The sequence below is a fragment of the Scylla paramamosain genome, chromosome 39 (assembly GCF_035594125.1).
Source record: "Scylla paramamosain isolate STU-SP2022 chromosome 39, ASM3559412v1, whole genome shotgun sequence".
Taxonomy (NCBI): domain Eukaryota; kingdom Metazoa; phylum Arthropoda; class Malacostraca; order Decapoda; family Portunidae; genus Scylla; species Scylla paramamosain.
In genome coordinates, this window is record NC_087189.1 from 5,305,001 (window position 1) to 5,322,032 (window position 17,032).

The 17,032-nt window shown below is 41.7% G+C and overlaps 1 protein-coding gene across 2 annotated transcripts; it reads right to left on the reverse strand.

The window, feature by feature from the left end:
- Positions 1–7,595: 7,595 nt before the first annotated feature.
- Positions 7,596–16,957, reverse strand: LOC135092105 (RNA-binding protein lark-like). 2 transcript variants are annotated; one of them, XM_063990320.1, is made up of 8 exons: positions 16,818–16,909; positions 16,592–16,652; positions 14,712–14,930; positions 13,737–13,904; positions 12,714–13,022; positions 11,189–11,376; positions 8,408–8,437; positions 7,596–8,051 (listed from the first exon to the last, which is right to left on the reverse strand). In XM_063990320.1, the coding sequence occupies exons 3-8, from the start codon at positions 14,916–14,918 to the stop codon at positions 8,021–8,023; spliced, it is 933 nt and encodes a 310-aa protein (XP_063846390.1). In that variant the 5' UTR covers positions 14,919–14,930; positions 16,592–16,652; positions 16,818–16,909; the 3' UTR covers positions 7,596–8,020. The 2 variants fall into 2 exon arrangements, with proteins under 2 accessions (XP_063846390.1, XP_063846389.1); XM_063990319.1 differs by lacking the exon at positions 16,592–16,652 and having other exon boundaries at positions 16,818–16,957.
- Between the last annotated feature and the right edge of the window lie 75 nt (positions 16,958–17,032).

The following is a 17,032-nucleotide window of genomic DNA, read 5'->3' on the forward strand; positions in this document are numbered from 1 at the left end:
CAGTCAGTCAGTCAGTCAGTCAGTTATCCATCAATCCATCCATCCATCAAGCCAGCCAGCCAGTCAGCCATCCAGCCAGCCAGTCAGCCATCCATCCAGCCAGCCATCCAGCCAGCCAGTTATCCATCCAGCCAGCCAGTCCTTGCCAAACACACCACAGTGAACAAACTCTAGTCCTCAACAGTTACCTGAGAGGCACTTCAGAAGCAGCCAAAACTCAAAGGCACCACAAAATATGACTTTCACCCAAAGAAGGAAAAGCAAAAGCTACAAGGAAAATCAATAAACACGTGACCCCCTCTGGTGGTGCAAAGGAATGAAATAAATGGGTAAAAATCAGTAGGCGGTCTTTCCAAACACTGAGAAATGCTTAACTCTCTCACCATGACTATTTCCAAAGGCCACAGAGATGATTAGCCAATTTCTCAAGAGTGTTTCCCCATTTAATAATGTGGAAATCCTGTTAATGTCACTAAAACTAAAAACACTCATAAAAACCTGGGTCACTTCAACCAGAGCCTTTTGAAAGTAATGGAGGTGCAATGCAGGTGTTTCAGAAAAGGGATCTGACTTCCACCAAAACCACCAGCATTACTTGAAACATATAAGATGAAGACTGACAGAGGACCACAACACCAATGCACCATAAGAACATAAGGATAGTGACAGAATTCCAGTAAGCCTACATGTGTCTCTATGTAATGCACATGTAGATACCAAAGTCTGTATCCGCTTATTAATAAAGAAAAAATAAATAGAAAAAAACAGGAAAATTACATGATCACTGCAAAAATTCTGAAAGAGAGAGAGAGAGAGAGAGAGAGAGAGAGAGAGAGAGAGAGAGAGAGAGAGAGAGAGAGAGAGAGAGAGAGAGAGAGAGAGAGAGAGAGAGAGAGAGAGAGAGAGAGAGAGAGAGAGAGAGAGAGAGAGAGAGAGACTAAACCATCTATCTCACATCACTGCACCTCAATACTCTTCCTTTAACCTTGCAATAACACGAGCAGATATGACCACACACACCACACACCACAGCACCACACACCAAGCAACCCACACCTGCAACACACCTGAAACTGCACCTCTTGTTACTTTGCCAATCAATCAATTCATCTACAAACCTACATACTTTCCCTTCTATCTGTGAGGAGCAAGATACAATATAATCTTTTAAATGACTGTGATAGTTCATTATGGCAACAGTGGCATGACCTTAGTTGTTGTTGTTGCTTGTGTGTGTGTGTGTGTGTGTGTGTGTGTGTGTGTGTAGATCAACTGCACTGGTCTAGCCATCACCCAAGTTGCCCCATCACATCATACAGTTATCACAATATCCACCCAACTTCCACACCACACCACACCCACACTCATTCACTCGCTCTCTCTGTGTGCTCTTCAATAGCATGTCATTATTACCAGACATCCATCTACTTCAGGTCACTCTAGCATAATTTCCTGTCTCACTCCTATATCTAATTTTGTCTCTCCTACACACACACACACACACACACACACACACAGTGAAGCTAAATCAAATACCTTAATCTGTAAATAGTGTATATTTATCATGGATTTCTGAAAAGTACATAGTATATAAATCTGAAAAAAATTCAAGTGTTTGCATAATTAAAGAAGAAAACAGAGAAAGGAACAGAAAATCAAGTTTTGACACCACAACAGTAAGTCACACAACAGCTAAAATAAATAATTGATTAAATAGAAATAAGTAAAAGTTAAAGAATACATAGCATGAAATATATTACTGTAATCAATATTCATGGATTATATCATAAAAAATCAATTAATAAACACACAACACATTAAAGAATTGCAAAAAACAAGATATATCTATCTATCTATCTATCTATCTATCTACCTATATGTTAAAGAAAAGAACCATAATGACACTGAAATAATAAGCAAATAAGTAGAATATAAAAGCTTACCAGTTTTACAATAAAAAGAACAATTTGAAAAGATAGTTAAGGAAAAGTGTGTACATATATATTTTCTATATTAAGATGAGCACAATGAAGTGAGAAGTGAAGTGATGACAGGATGACAGGCTGACTAGATGACAGGTGGACAAAATGACAGAATGACAGGATGACAAGATGACAGGGTGACAAGATGACAGAGTGACAAGATGACTGGATGACTGGGTGACCGGATGACAAGATGACAGGATGACAGGGTGACTGGATGAAAGGATGACAGGTTGACAGCCGGCACCGCAGCCTGAGTCGCCTGCCTGGCTGCCTGCCTCACTTACCTGCCTTACCTACGCATAGGCCCGGGGTGAGCCAGCCTACAGTACGTACCTGCCGTTTACCTGGACTCTGCCACACACCTGGGGAGGCCTGGGGGACAGTGGGGGCAGGTTAACATCACTCCCTCACACTCACTCTCTCCAGACCCTCGCTTTTACACACACACACACACACACACACACACACACACACACACACGACCACACACACACACACACACACACACACACACACACATAATCGATCAATATATATATATATATATATATATATATATATATATATATATATATATATATATATATATATATATATATATATATATATATATATATATATATATATATATTATAATATATAATTATATGGACAGTTTTCTTCCCGCCTTCCATCATCCTCGTCTCCTCCCGCTGCTCAGCCAGTATTGTGCGAGATAAACAGACACGCACACACACACACACAAAAAAAAAAAAGGTATGGGAAACTGATCAGAACTATGGCAACTAATCTTGTGAAAAATACGAGTAATATTATCCTGAAGGCTTTCCTCTAGTGAGGAAACACGCACTTCATTATCCAAGGTGTGTGTGTGTGTGTGTGTGTGTGTGTGTGTGTGTGTGTGTTGTGTGTGTTGCTTACGTGTGGTTGCCAGTACTAGATTATTTACTAGGAGGAGGAGGAGGAGGAGGAGGAGGAGGAGGAGGAGGAGGAGGAGGAGGAGGAGGAGGAGGAGGAAATAAATATGATCAAATAACAGCACTAAACTCGTAAGTACATTGAAAAATCAATAGCCGAACAAACAGAGCACACAGCACTAACCGTCGTACCTCGGACCCCGCTACTGGACGCACGTGACAAAACAAAATTAACTAATCAAGTAAATAAACATGATGAAATAACAACACTAAACTCGTCCCTACATAATATAAAATAAAATAAATAAAATGGAATAAACTTAACCTCACAGCACTAACCGTCGTACCTCAAATCTACTATTGACGTACACGTGACACGAAAGCCTGTGTGCACTGTCGCTAATCTTATCAGGTCTACGCAAGTCTGATATGCGGGTTGTGTGCTTGCGTCAGAGAGAGAGAGAGAGAGAGAGAGAGAGAGAGAGAGAGAGAGAGAGAGAGAGAGAGAGAGAGAGAGAGAGAGAGAGAGAGAGAGAGAGAGAGAGAATGATATATGACGGGATGGAAGTGCTGAGTATGGGGTGGGGGGTGAGAGAGAGAGAGAGAGAGAGAGAGAGAGAGAGAGAGAGAGAGAGAGAGAGAGAGAGAGAGAGAGAGAGAGAGAGAGAGAGAGAGAGAGAGAGAGAGAGAGAGAGGAACTGGGGGGAGAGAGATGAAGGGAGGAATATGAGCCGGTGTGAGAGGAAGGAAATTAGTTGGAGAGAGAGAGAGAGAGAGAGAGAGAGAGAGAGAGAGAGAGAGAGAGAGAGAGAGAGAGAGAGAGAGAGAGAGAGTCGGTTTCAGCTCTCTCTCTCTCTCTCTCTCTCTCTCTCTCTCTCTCTCTCTCTCTCTCTCTCTCTCTCTCTCTCTCTCTCTCAATGTGTGTGTGTGTGTGTTAGTTCAGCTGGACACTCAAACACTCGGGTAGACAGTGTTTCAATCTGATAAACTCCCTTCTGCTTCAAGTGAGAGGAACTAACCAATAATATATCACCCTGGCGCACTACCACCACCATCATAGTAGTAGTAGTAGTAGTAGTAATTGTGATTTTGGTAGTAGTAGTAGTAATTGTGGTGGTGCATCAGTAAATTCTCTCTCTGGCCTGTATTCAGAAACGCTCTGCCCTCTCTCTCTCTCTCTCTCTCTCTCTCTCTCTCTCTCTCTCTCTCTCTCTCTCTCTCTCTCTCTCTCTCTGTCCATGACTATTTCGAAAGCCCACAGAGATGATTAGCCAAGTTCTCAAGAGTGTTTCTCCGGTTGATAACGAAGAAATCTTGTTAACTTGTCACTAGAACAATGAAAACACCCTTAAAAATCCGTCACTTCACGACTACTTCCCGAGGTCACAAAGATGATTTTAAACGAGATTCTCCTATTAATAGTATAGAAATCTCGTTAACCTGTCACTAGAATCGTAAAAAAACACCCTTAAAAACCCGTGCCACTTCAACGAGTAGAGTCTATTCAAAGCAGTGGTGTAGCGCAGATGTGTTTCAGAATAACATAAAGGCGACATATCATAACCTAGCGCAGCGCAAAGTGTAACCAAGCCATGATGTGAATGCGCTCAGGTGTGGCAAGGTGACGGTAATCCCAGCCAGGTGTGAGAGGGAAGGGGGTGAGGGAGATAGACACGATGGTGCTTTGTTCCTCTCTTCTCCATCTCCTTTAAGGTTACGGTGGTTACACGCCCCTGTGTTGGCTTAGGTCACCTTTCACCCTTCATGTCTATTGTCTATCTCTATCGTCTATCTTCCTCTTATTATATCTTCTTATTGTTGTCTATCTTACTCTTTTCATTATCTTCACCCTCCCCGGTTTCTTTCCTCGTGGTTGTCTATCGTCTATCCTCCTCTTCTCATTATCTTCTCTCTCCCTGGTTCCTTTACTGTTATCTATTACCTATCTTATTCTTCCTGTCAATATCTTCACTTCGTCCTCACCGGTTCCTTTCCTCACTGCTACTATTTATCTTCTTCTTCTTGTCATTATCTTTACGTGTCCTCCTGAAATCCCCTCTGATCTTCCTCCTCTTACCAGTGTCTTCACCTCTTATCAGTATCTTCACATCATCTATCACAGTCTATTGTCCATCTAGTGAACGATTAACATTCCTACATTATCAACAGAAGAGACACTCTTGAGAACCCGGTAATCATCTCTGCGGCCTTTGAAAATAGTCGCGGAGAGAGAGAGAGAGAGAGAGAGAGAGAGAGAGAGAGAGAGAGAGAGAGAGAGAGAGAGAGAGAGAGAGAGAGAGAGAGAGAGAGAGAGAGAAACTGAGGTCCCTCACTCATTTCAACACAGTTCTAATCATTCTATTTCGTTTGCTACCTAACCAACATAAGTACGTCATCCATAATCGGGTTCCGCATACTTTGGCCGCTGCTTTTCGTTTGGAAGCGTACCAAAATTAAACTGATAAGACACTGGCCCAATTCTTGTCTTTTCTTAAGGTATCCAACTAAAACGCTTCACATATTGGTAACCTCCTGAACAAATAGGAGGAGCGTTTCGATTGGGTGGCTTACGAAGAGACAAACTGGCCCTGCGTCGTAAGAGAAGAGGAATTGAAGTGATAAACGGTGAAGGGAGAGAGAGAGAGAGAAAAAAAAAAAAGTGGGAGGGGGGGTTGGGACGCGGGAGAGGGAGGGAATAGTGATGTAAAATGCTTGGCGAGCAGCGAGGGTGAAAACTCAGGAAAACGGGTTCTTACTTACTAAAACAGTGTAAATCGTACATCATAATTCATAACACTTAACATATAATAATAATAATAATAATAATATTAATAATAATAATAATAATAATAATAATAATAATAATAATATCACTTACAACTACCAAAATGTTCACTACTACCCACTAACACCATACATACATACAAACATACATACAAAACCTTAAGATTCATGATATAAAACATGTTAGACCAAACAGCCCATACAGCCTTACATCTACTTGGCCACGAGCATTCCATCCGACACCACGAACACCCTGTGGAGGATTAGACCCGAGTAAGGCGAGGCACTGAGCAACACGTGACACAGGCGCACCCAAGACCCTCCGACACACGCACACTTAGCTCATACATGTTCAAAATACAGAGCACCCGAGACCCAGAAAAAAACAAGCGCTGGTAAATTATGCGTGGATTCAAAATTGAGGTTCATTCTTGCTGTATTTTTATTTATTTATTTATTTATTTAATTTTTATTTTTTTTGTTAAAGATTGGGAAAGGCTTACGGATGTTTTTCATCATACATAGGCTCCAAATGCAGAGGTTCATTCTTACTGTATTTTTTTCTATTGATCTTTTTGTGTTTGTGAGACAGGTCAAGAGTTATGGTCAAGGACTGCAGAACTTTTTTTAAGAGTAAGAAAAAAATGCTTTAAATTAATCATCGCTACATTATTACTGTATTTTTTTTATTGATCTGTGATTGTGAGATGGCCAAGAATTACAGAACTTTTAAAAAATAAGAAAAAAATATCAACCACGTATTTTTTGTTCTTTTCAACAGCTATGAATGTTAGCAAAGGATGACCATAACAATGATACAATTTATTATTTTTCAAGGGTGCGGATTTAATTACTCTATCTGGGCCGTGGGTGAACTGAAGGTGAAGTTACTATCCATCCTGCACACACACACACACACCACACACCAGACAAATTTACTGGAATTGGCTTATGAATGTGTAATGTTAGTAGCACTTCCCAGAACCACTCCTGTGTGTGTGTGTGTGTGTGTGTTTGTGGTTCTTGTGGTGCGCCAGTGAACATTGAAATATAGATAACTGATTTATTGCCCTTTCTTATACCTGCCAACAAAGATTTCACATCAATCTCACACACACATATGTACACACATACACACACACACCTTCCTCTGCGGTCTGAGCCACTGGGCCACAAAAATGATCTGGTCAGGTTCTTTGAAATCCACAAAAGTTCAAGGCAACCCAAATAATCAATGCAATACTGGACATGGCTGCCTTCTGTCACGTCAACACTACAACAACTACTACTACTCTACTACAACACCACATGGCATGGCAGCAGCATAGGGCTCAGGTAGTAGTATGGAAAAATGGATTGGTTTGCAGTTCCCCTCTTCACAGCGTTCAAAAAGGCACACCAGCAAAGTGACTCTCTGGTGCGCATTAAGGCGAAGAGGTCAACTTTCTCTCAATTGCTCTTTTTTATGTTCATTTTTCTCAAAGGCTCAGCGGTGCAAGGCGGAGTCGGCCGGGTAGCGGGAAAGCTGATTCTGATCTTTTGAACTTAATTTTTATCAGTAATATGTTAAGTTACCTTTACTTGAGGCGAGGCAAGCACCACCGACTAGCTCCTGCTCCCCCACCTCATGCAACACCCGCCGACGCAGAGGAAGGGCTCGCCAATGCTTGACAAGGGGCACCAGTGACACCCTGAAGGGCTCACTCGCTCACCCTTCAGAAGAGGTAAGAACATGTATCATCCATTGAAGTTGTAACAGAGACACAAGTTGAAGGCACTCCTTACTTAACACCATGACACACCTGATCTAGTAAGCATACTGACATATGATCTTTGAGAGCTGAGGTGCAGGACGTGTTTGTGAAGGCTCCTCTAGACCACAAGGATTCACAGCCAGTAAAACACACACTTCATGTGAACGGCTACTGTATTTATTTCTCAAGGGGGTCGTAACATTCAGGTTACAATATTACAGTACAACAAAAGGCAAATGAAAGTAAACAAATGAGGGAGGAAATACTACCTGTTCGTGGGCGAGACCTAGTCGCCTGGACACAGCTTGCTGCTAACCCTAGAAAAGATGATCACTCGGCCTGACACTGACTGACTGAAGGTACAAGAGTGGTAGGTATAAAGTAATGCCCGGTGGGGTGGCGGAGGGCGCTGCGTGCGTCTCCAGCCCGGCACAGCGCGGCACGGCGGCGGCGGCGGTATGAGCCTACGCGGCGTGACGTGACGTGACGGTACACGAGAGGTTACCGAATACCCGCTGACGACACCACACACACTACCGCGCCCGTACCAACGGCAGCGTGCCCGGCGAGTGTCGCGCGCTTAGTACGGCCGGCGGTCCGGCGGGCCGTAACTGCGGCAGTGAGGAGGAAGGGGACGGAGTTAGTTCTCGCCTGATCCTTCCTGATGCAACAAGACATGATTGATAAATGCAACAACAGCCTTAAGTGTCTAGGGTGCGGCAACTGAGGGAGGGAGGTGGTTAGTGGCCCTTACCCTTAACCTTACCCTTACCCCTGCACCTGTTACTGCTCCTGCCCCTCCCCCCTGTCCCTGCCCTGGGGAGGGGGGACACCACTAGCTGTGAGGGCCCAATGGGAGCTGCTCTCCTTATTAGCAAGAAAGGTTAGACTGATCTAGACTGCTAAGTGTGGAGGCCCCAGCCATCAAAGACATACCACACACAGAAAAAAAGAAAGCTGTACTCACCCACGCATTGGCGGCGGTGGCGGAGGATACCTGCAACAATAACCAAAAGTTAGGGAGACTGTCTGCACCACACAAGCTACAGAATAAACCAATACAATACCCATAACAAGAAGCAGAAATTATAAGCACAGTCTGCATCACACCAACTACAGCATACATCAACACAACCAGGAGAATAAAAGAGAAAGGAATGAAAAAAAAGAAAAAGAAAATGAAAATGAAAGAAAGAAAGAAGAAAAAAAAGGGAACATGGGTCAGTGAGAATACCACATCCAAGTACTCATCATCTACCTTCCATGTGAGGGGTCTGGTTTCTCTATCCCTCATCACTCAATCCTTGACGTCAGGAGAGAGCAAGACACCTTATATTTTCTGCAGCCACCCAACACATGAAAATTTCTTCACTGCCCTAAAAGAATCAACTCTTTCACTGCTATATTTGTGACGTGGTTCCTTACTCAAAAGCCACTCTGAAACATGTCTCTTCATTACACAGATTACACACTGGGAAACCTATTCTTTTAATCCCTTCCTCATTCTTGTAGTGCCTGTAAAGATCCTGTACAGTGTTTGTAGCGAGGTGTTGCATATTGTGATGAAAGGGTTAAGAGGGACTAGGATGACCATAGCACCAAAACAATCTTCTCACTTGTTGACTCAAAATCTGCTACCAATTATGTCTAAAAGGATCACCCTTTACTTTGTGTCAAATCTTAATCGGTTTTCACTGTACTCCACTATCCATGGAGTGACAAGCTTTTCAAAACAATTGGCCACCCATACTTCAGATTTTCTTTGTCTCTCCATACCTGAATCCACCATATCAAGTAATCTCACACCACTCACACATTTGATCTGTATTACCAATGCAATAAGGTCACAAAAGTAAGGCTTATTTTAATGTAGCAGCTTCTTTGAAAATGATGTCTGGCAAAAAGTTGAGAAAACACAAAAACGATGATTCCAGCACAAAGTCAAGACAAGAATGCTACAGGCCACAGATCCTTGTGCATGAAAGAGGTCTGGGCATCTACAGAAAAACAGTCCCTACCAAACCAAGTCCCATCCTTCATCATCTTCAATCCCCAATTCCTTCTGTCGCTCTTTCCCTGGAGTGAATAGAGACAGTACTGGATGAATCTCCTCCAGTTGTTTCTGTTCCTTGCATCTTCCAATACCACCACCTTCTCCTCTCACCATTTCCCTGGAGCGAGGGGTTGGCGCCATGCACAAGTCCCCTCCTTTTTGTTTATGTCCCTTGTATCTTCCTCTGAGACTCCCATCTTTTGCAGTTCTTTCAATTCCATCCCTCCATTTCACCATCTTCCCCTCAATCTTCTTCCTACAACTGGTTCTCTTCAGGCTCTTTTATTCAGTTCCTGGTCTTCTCTTCTCCCCATTCTTTCACTCATGTCTGTCCACAACTCATCTACTCCAAGCTATTCCACTAAAACTTTTCTAATTAATACTTTGGCTTTTTTTTTAACATCAGTACATCATCAATCTGTTATTCTCACTGTCCATCTCCTGCCAGTGGCCAAAGCTTGCATAAGCCACCCACAGGCCCCACACTTTGTCACACTATTTATTACTTTCATGATGCCTTACAATGCTATTGGAATACACTCACAACCTTTGGCTATTCTTGAAGTATCCGTTTCCCTCAATCACTCATATCCTCTTAACTCCACATTCCTTCCATTTTAAATCAAACTTCTCTTCCTGTTTTTAACTCCCAAGCTCATACCATTTAATTTCAAACTGTTATCAGCTCTAACTCCTTTTTTTTCTTTCTTCTTTGATCTCAAAACTCTTTCTTCTTTTCAACCTCCTCTTGACTCATTTTAACTTCCTCTTATCTCCAAGCTCTTCATTTTTTTTCCTCTCCACCCTAAGCTCCTTTACTCTCAGGCCACTCAATGTTAGGCACACACTATTAAAATTTTTTAGTTTATCTAACTTCACACTCTTCCTTCAATGCAAATAGTATGCAATCTTTATATTTTATCTGGCTTTGTTGAAAAAAAAAAGTTTGAATAAACTTTAACTTATAAATCTCTAGAAAAGTACATTTTTTGTATAACTTCACATTTTAATAAATAAGTTTTTTTCATAGTTCACATTTCATATGAGCTACAGAAAAACACTTTCATGCAGACAGTTTCCCGACCTGCACATTCACATTACTCAAACTCAGTTAAACAAATAAATAAATAAATGGAGAAGTAGAAAAGAAAAAACATTATACACACAAACACCTTTCATATTATTAAAAATCAGTGTAAATAAACAAATAAGTACATAAGAAGCAGAAGCACCATAAAAAAAAAAAAAACTACCACAACACAAACCACAAACATACATACACACCCATATACCAAGACTCTCCCTAAAAAGGCAAGTAGCCAGGACAAGGCACACCACTTTCACATTCACAATCTTTCACACCACTCTTTCAGCCCCTTGGTCCCTGACAGAGAAGAAAAAGTACTCCTGCCCAACTACAACACAAACCACAAACATACATACACAAACACTAACATAGTATTGAGAAAATTAATCTGACATAAGGCCAAGTGATAAAGATGCAAAACTGTCATTATTTTTTTTACTTGAAGATTAACACTTTTCTATGCTGTCAAAATAGTTCACCAATTTTCAGTTCTTTTCATGCATTTCTTATACACCTTAGTTTTCCCAATAGTACATACACACATACACCACAAATGTACATACAAACATACACCACAAATGCACCTCAAGCAAAGACCAAACACTCACCTTGGCGGGGGCGAACGTCTGCCGTAGCGCATGTAGTCTGGGTGTGGTGGGGGAGGCAGTGGGGGCAGGCGTCGCTCATACAGATCATCCAGGATGGGGGGTGGGGGAGGAGGGTGGTCCCCATACCGACGCTCGTACAGACCCTCATCATAGTAGCGATCGTAGCGTTCAAATCGGTCAAAATCATCCTGCAAAATTGGTGTTTATGGTTGGTGAGTTTCCTGAAGGTGGTGGTGGTGGTGGTGATTTGATTTTTATTTATTTATTTATTATGTAAGAGGGGCACTGGCCAAGGGCAACAGTGAATGAAAAAAAAAAAAGGCCCATTGAGGTGACAGTCCCTAAATGTCAAAAGGATTATTCAAAATTGGACGGTAAGTGTCTTGAAACCTCACAAAAGAGTTCATGCGACAGGAAAGAGGGAATACAGAAGCAGGCAGCGAGTTTTCATTTCCATTTTTTCCTTGGTGTGACAAGATGGAGGAAATACAGAAGCAGGCAGTGAGTTTTCATTTCCATTTTTCCTTGGTGCACTCATTCTCTTACCAAGGCAACACATATAACTAACTAACTATATAACACATAAAACCCAACCTAACTATCCCTGTCTAGCTTAACTCAAGGTGCTGTTTATGGTGACTTGATCTTCTCATTTGCATTTTTTTCCTTGGTGCATTAAATCTCTCAGAAAGGTAACACATGTAGTCTGACTATAACTAAACTTAACCTAATTACCTCTGTCTAGCTCACTCAGTACTGTTTATAATGAAGTGATGTTAAAGTGAACTGATCTTCTCATTTGTCTTTTTTCTTCATGCAATTTTTTTTCTTAGCAGGGCAAAACATGTGAACTGACTGTAACAAATCCTACCCTATCACTGGAATACACAAGTCCTTTCACCCACACATACACCAAACTTACAAACTCACCCAGTATGTCATCTGAACCTAACATAATTATCCCTGTTTGTGTATCTGTACATATATGCTTTCTTCTTTATTTTAATTTTGTGTTCTGTTTATGTTTTTTTTTTTTTCAATGTGTTCAATGTAAGAGTGATCTGTTGGACCATGCTAGTTATTGGAATTATGCTGTCCTGGAATTTGTGGTCAATAAAACATCTATCAATCTAGCTGTATGACTTACCCCTGTGAAGTGAGGGCAGGAGTACTTTCTCTTCTCTGTGAGGGCCAAGGAATTAAGAGTGGTGTGAATGAGTGTGAAAGTTGTGTGCCTTGTCTTGGCTACCTACCTTTATTTCTGAGAAGACAGCCTTGGTATATGTATTGTATGTATCTAGCTCAACTCACTGCAACATACAACATCAACACACACACACACAAAAACATGCACTAACCAAACACCACGCTCCTAGTATCTAATCTAAACCTAACTATCCCTAACTTAATTCACTGGCTCATCACTGGAATACACAAGCCCAACACACACACACACACACACACACACACACACACACACACACACACACACACACACACACACACACACACACAGAGCACTCACCCGGTATCTCATCATCCTCTCCCTTGCATAGCTGGGTGGTGGAGGGGGCGGGTAGGGGTCATAACGGCTGCCAAACCCTCGTCCCCTCTCGCGGTCAGGGTAGCGGGACCCTCCGAGGCGGCCATCCCTGGGGCACTCCTTGGACCAGTGCCCCCCGGAGCCGCAGCGGTAGCACATGTCAGGATTGCCCATGCCTGCCTGCTGCCTCACGCGGGAGGTGGATTCCTGCACTCGGAGACGCAGGCCATGTAGCTCATAGCCATCCAGTTCTCGGATGGCACGCTGGGCTTGGGCTTCGTCATCCATGTGCTGTGTGGAGTGGAGAGACATAGTTAGAAATATACGTTGCTGTGATTGGAGTGAGTGTGTGTGTGTGTGTGTGTGTGTGTGTGTGTGTGTGTGTGTGTGTGTGTGTGTGTGTGTGTGTGTGTGTGTGTGTGTGTGTGTGTGTGTGTGTGTGTGTGTGTGTGTAGGTGTGTGTGTGTGTGTGTGTGTGTGTGTGTGTGTGTGTGTGTGTTGATGAGTGATATGGTTGAAAATATACTTTGCTGTGAATGGAATGAATGTGTGTGCTATCTCTATTGAATTTAGTGCATGTGTGTACAAACTGACATCTCATTAATGAGTTACAGAAGTAGCTTTGGCTCCACTTGCAAATAAGAGTGAATGGAATGTACTACATAAGGAGATGGGACAGTACAAGCATAGCTCCTCTCATGTTTATCAAGTAGGTAAACAAATGCACACTTAATTCACACACCATCCACCATTTGCAACAGAATAACACACACACACACACACACACACATGTAGAATAAAGAGGAACATCACCAGACAAACTCCTCTCCTATACATCAACTAGATAACCAAATACACACACTTAGTTCAAACATAACTTGAAATAGACACAACACTAAACACACACACACACACACACACACACACACACACACACACACATTCTGGAGTAGATAGGACCACCACCCAAAACACACATTCAGGAATACACACACAGGTACTCACAACAAAGGCATAGTTGGTCAGGATGTCTGCCTCCACCACATTGCCATAAACCTCAAACAGGCTCTTCAGCTCCTCAAGTTTTGAGTCCTTGTGTAAATTACCCACAAAAATCTTGGTCTTCTGGTTGCCTCCCTTCCTGGCACCAGTTGAGGCTTCTACCACCATCGGCTGAAACACAAGGCTGGGATGTCACCGGGTCTTATAATGATGTTATTGATGCTGCCGTCATCTGCCATATCAGCATCATACTTCCAGTCACCAGAGAGGTCATGTGGTTGAGATGTTTTTGTCATCCTAAGTGTTAACAAGTACCAGCCACCACCCCTGCACCAGTCATCTGAACACTACTGCTGCACCTCACCACCGTCGCATGAATAGGTCACCTCCACAACACTAACACATTACAGTTGCCACTTGTTACACTTCTTCCTTCCCTCTCTCACCTTACCACCAGTCCCACCTTGCAGTGCCTTAGAAACCCCACAGTTGCAGCACCTCAAGTGTACATTTCTATAAATCTATATATAGTTTAGATGGTAATTGCAAGGGATGTCAACCATTTGCTTGTGACAGCTCAATAATCACTTCTGCCAATGAGTCCATAACAGAGCTTTGTCTCAATGATCCAGCCAGCAAACATCAAATTGTTAATACTCACATTGTAATTTATTAAAGAAAAAATAAAATAAAAAAATAAATAAATCAAAATAAATAAATAAAAAAATCAAAATCAAACCTCAATAACCATTTCTTGCAATGGGTCCATAGAAAAGTTTCATCTCAAAGGACCCAGCCAGCAAATTCCCCCATTAAACTGTTAGTATTTGCACTGTAATGTATTAAGAAAAAAATAAATAAATAAAAATAAAATAAAATAAAATAAAATAAAATAAAATAAAATAAATCAAATCAAAACCAAATCAAACCTTAAGCCTAATCACCCACTACCTCCAGTCACCCACTAACTCGCCTCACCTTGCCATGAAGGGAGTGTCCGTTGAGGGCTTCAATGGCTGCCTGTCCCTCATCCTCCTTCTCCATGTGCACAAAGCCATAGTTCTTCACCACGTCGGCCTCCACCACCGTGCCATGAGCCTCAAACAGCTCTCGGATGTCTTGGCCTGTTGCACGGTCACTCAGGTTCCCCACAAATATCTTGAAGGTGTTCCCTCGGACGGGCATGGCGCTGGCTGTCTGAGAGGGATGAGAGGCCATGTTAGACTTTGAGGATGTGTGATAAGTATCTGAAGCCTGGACAGACTGTTAGATGCAAGGCAGTGGCTGCAGTTCAGGCCCCACTATAACAGGAGATGTGTCATAACTTATGCCACTCAATGAATAACAAACTTTTTTTTTTCTTTTTGGCACGTTCTGAAACGCTCTGCTCTCTAACCAGGACTATTTTTAAAGGCCACAGAGATGATTTGCTTTTCCTGTTCATGATGTATAAATCTAATTAATCTGCCACTAGAACCATAAAACACATATAAAAGCCTGTGTAACTTCTAGTAAAGCCTTTTGAAAGTAGAAGAGGTACAGCATGGGGCATTTCTGAAAACAAGTCTTTATCACAGGAAGCCCCTTGTTTAAGTTTAAGTTGTATCAGATTAAACTATATTAGACTGTTCAGCTAGGTTAGATTAGCTTATTAATGTCACCAGGGGAGACAGCAAGTCAGTTCACCTCACATTAGGTTGCATCATATTAAGAGTCACGTTTGGTGCCTGACACTGAATTAAATCCCACGAGACGCAGAGTGGGATAGATGTGGCAACAGAGAAGGGGGCATTTTATTTTTTCTTTATTTTTTCTCTTATCTGGAATGCTGACTAGCTTATTTATTTATTTATTTACTTATTTATTTTTTGCCAGTTATGATATTTGGTTAATACTATGATACCTTTAGTGTTTCCGTCCAAAGGGTAGGTTAGGTTAGGTTGAAGTTTCATTAGGTTAGGTTAGGTTAGTTTGGTTAGGTTAGGTTGGAGTTTGGTTAGGTTAGGTTAGGCTAGATTAGGTTAGGTTAAGTTGGAGTTTGATTAGGTTAGGTTTAATTAGGTTCAGTTAGGTTTAGTTACATTATGTTTAATCAAGTTAGGTTTAGTTAATGTTTTATTACAAATTTCTGCTTGTTATGTGTGTGTGGGGGGGTATAAGAAAAAAAAAACTTGACTTGTGGCAGAAACAGTTACTACATTCATTCAAAACACATCAAAATCTACCAAAATGTCAAAATCTGTCCAAAAATGTCTGACAGGGCACTTGTATAAATTTACCAAATGAAGAACTGAATTAGACTGTACCTAACCTCAGCAATTAAAATAATGAACTTAATTCATCTAAAACTAAACAGTAAATTTACACATGCACCCATCTAACATTTTTTAATGAAACGGCATTTTACAGGTAGATTTTAATATGCTCTGAATGAATCTAGTAACTGTTTCTGCCACAAATCAAGTTTTTTCATTATATATCACCCCCCCACACACACATGTAAACAAGCAGAAATTCATCAAAAAACATTAACTAAACTAACTTAATTAAACCTAAGTAAACCTAATCTAACCAAATGTAACTAACCTAATTAAACCTAACTAAATCTAACCAAAATTAAACCTAAATCTAACATAACCTAACTACATCTAACCTAACAAAACCCAATTAACGGTAAATCTGACAAAAAATAAATATCTCCGGAAATGAACAATTTGCAAGACATACAAGACACACCACTGCGCTCTATGTGACCCGAGTACTTCACTGACAACATTTTTTATTGCCGTGGGATGACAGCACGTATTAATATTACCTAACTAACTACCCTTACGATAAACACACTCATGTTACTTAACTATTACGTGTGGGCGAGGTCACTACAGGTCAAAGGCAGGTCAGGTCACAGGTCACTAGGCGCTGCAGGTGTGGAGTGGTGACCTTCAGGTAAACTAAATAAATCAAGCCAAAAATCGACAACACAAACAAGAAACAACAGTTGTCCACACCTGCCCTGCCCCGTCAGGTGTGTGCCGCGACCCCGCCAGGTGTGTAGCAGATGTGTATGGTTACATGGCCACTCACCTCTGCCCTCTATGGTGTGTGTTTGGTGTGTCTCTTTCACTAGATACAGCCACAGCCTCACTCTCCCAAGATGGCCGCCGCTCTTACTCTCACTCGACTCTCACTTGACTGACTCTCACTCTGGTAGTGGTAGCGAGCAACTATACTCCCTCTCACTTTCTCTTCCTTTCTCTCTCTCTCCATTTGAAATTCTTTTACTAATCCATATGACTGTT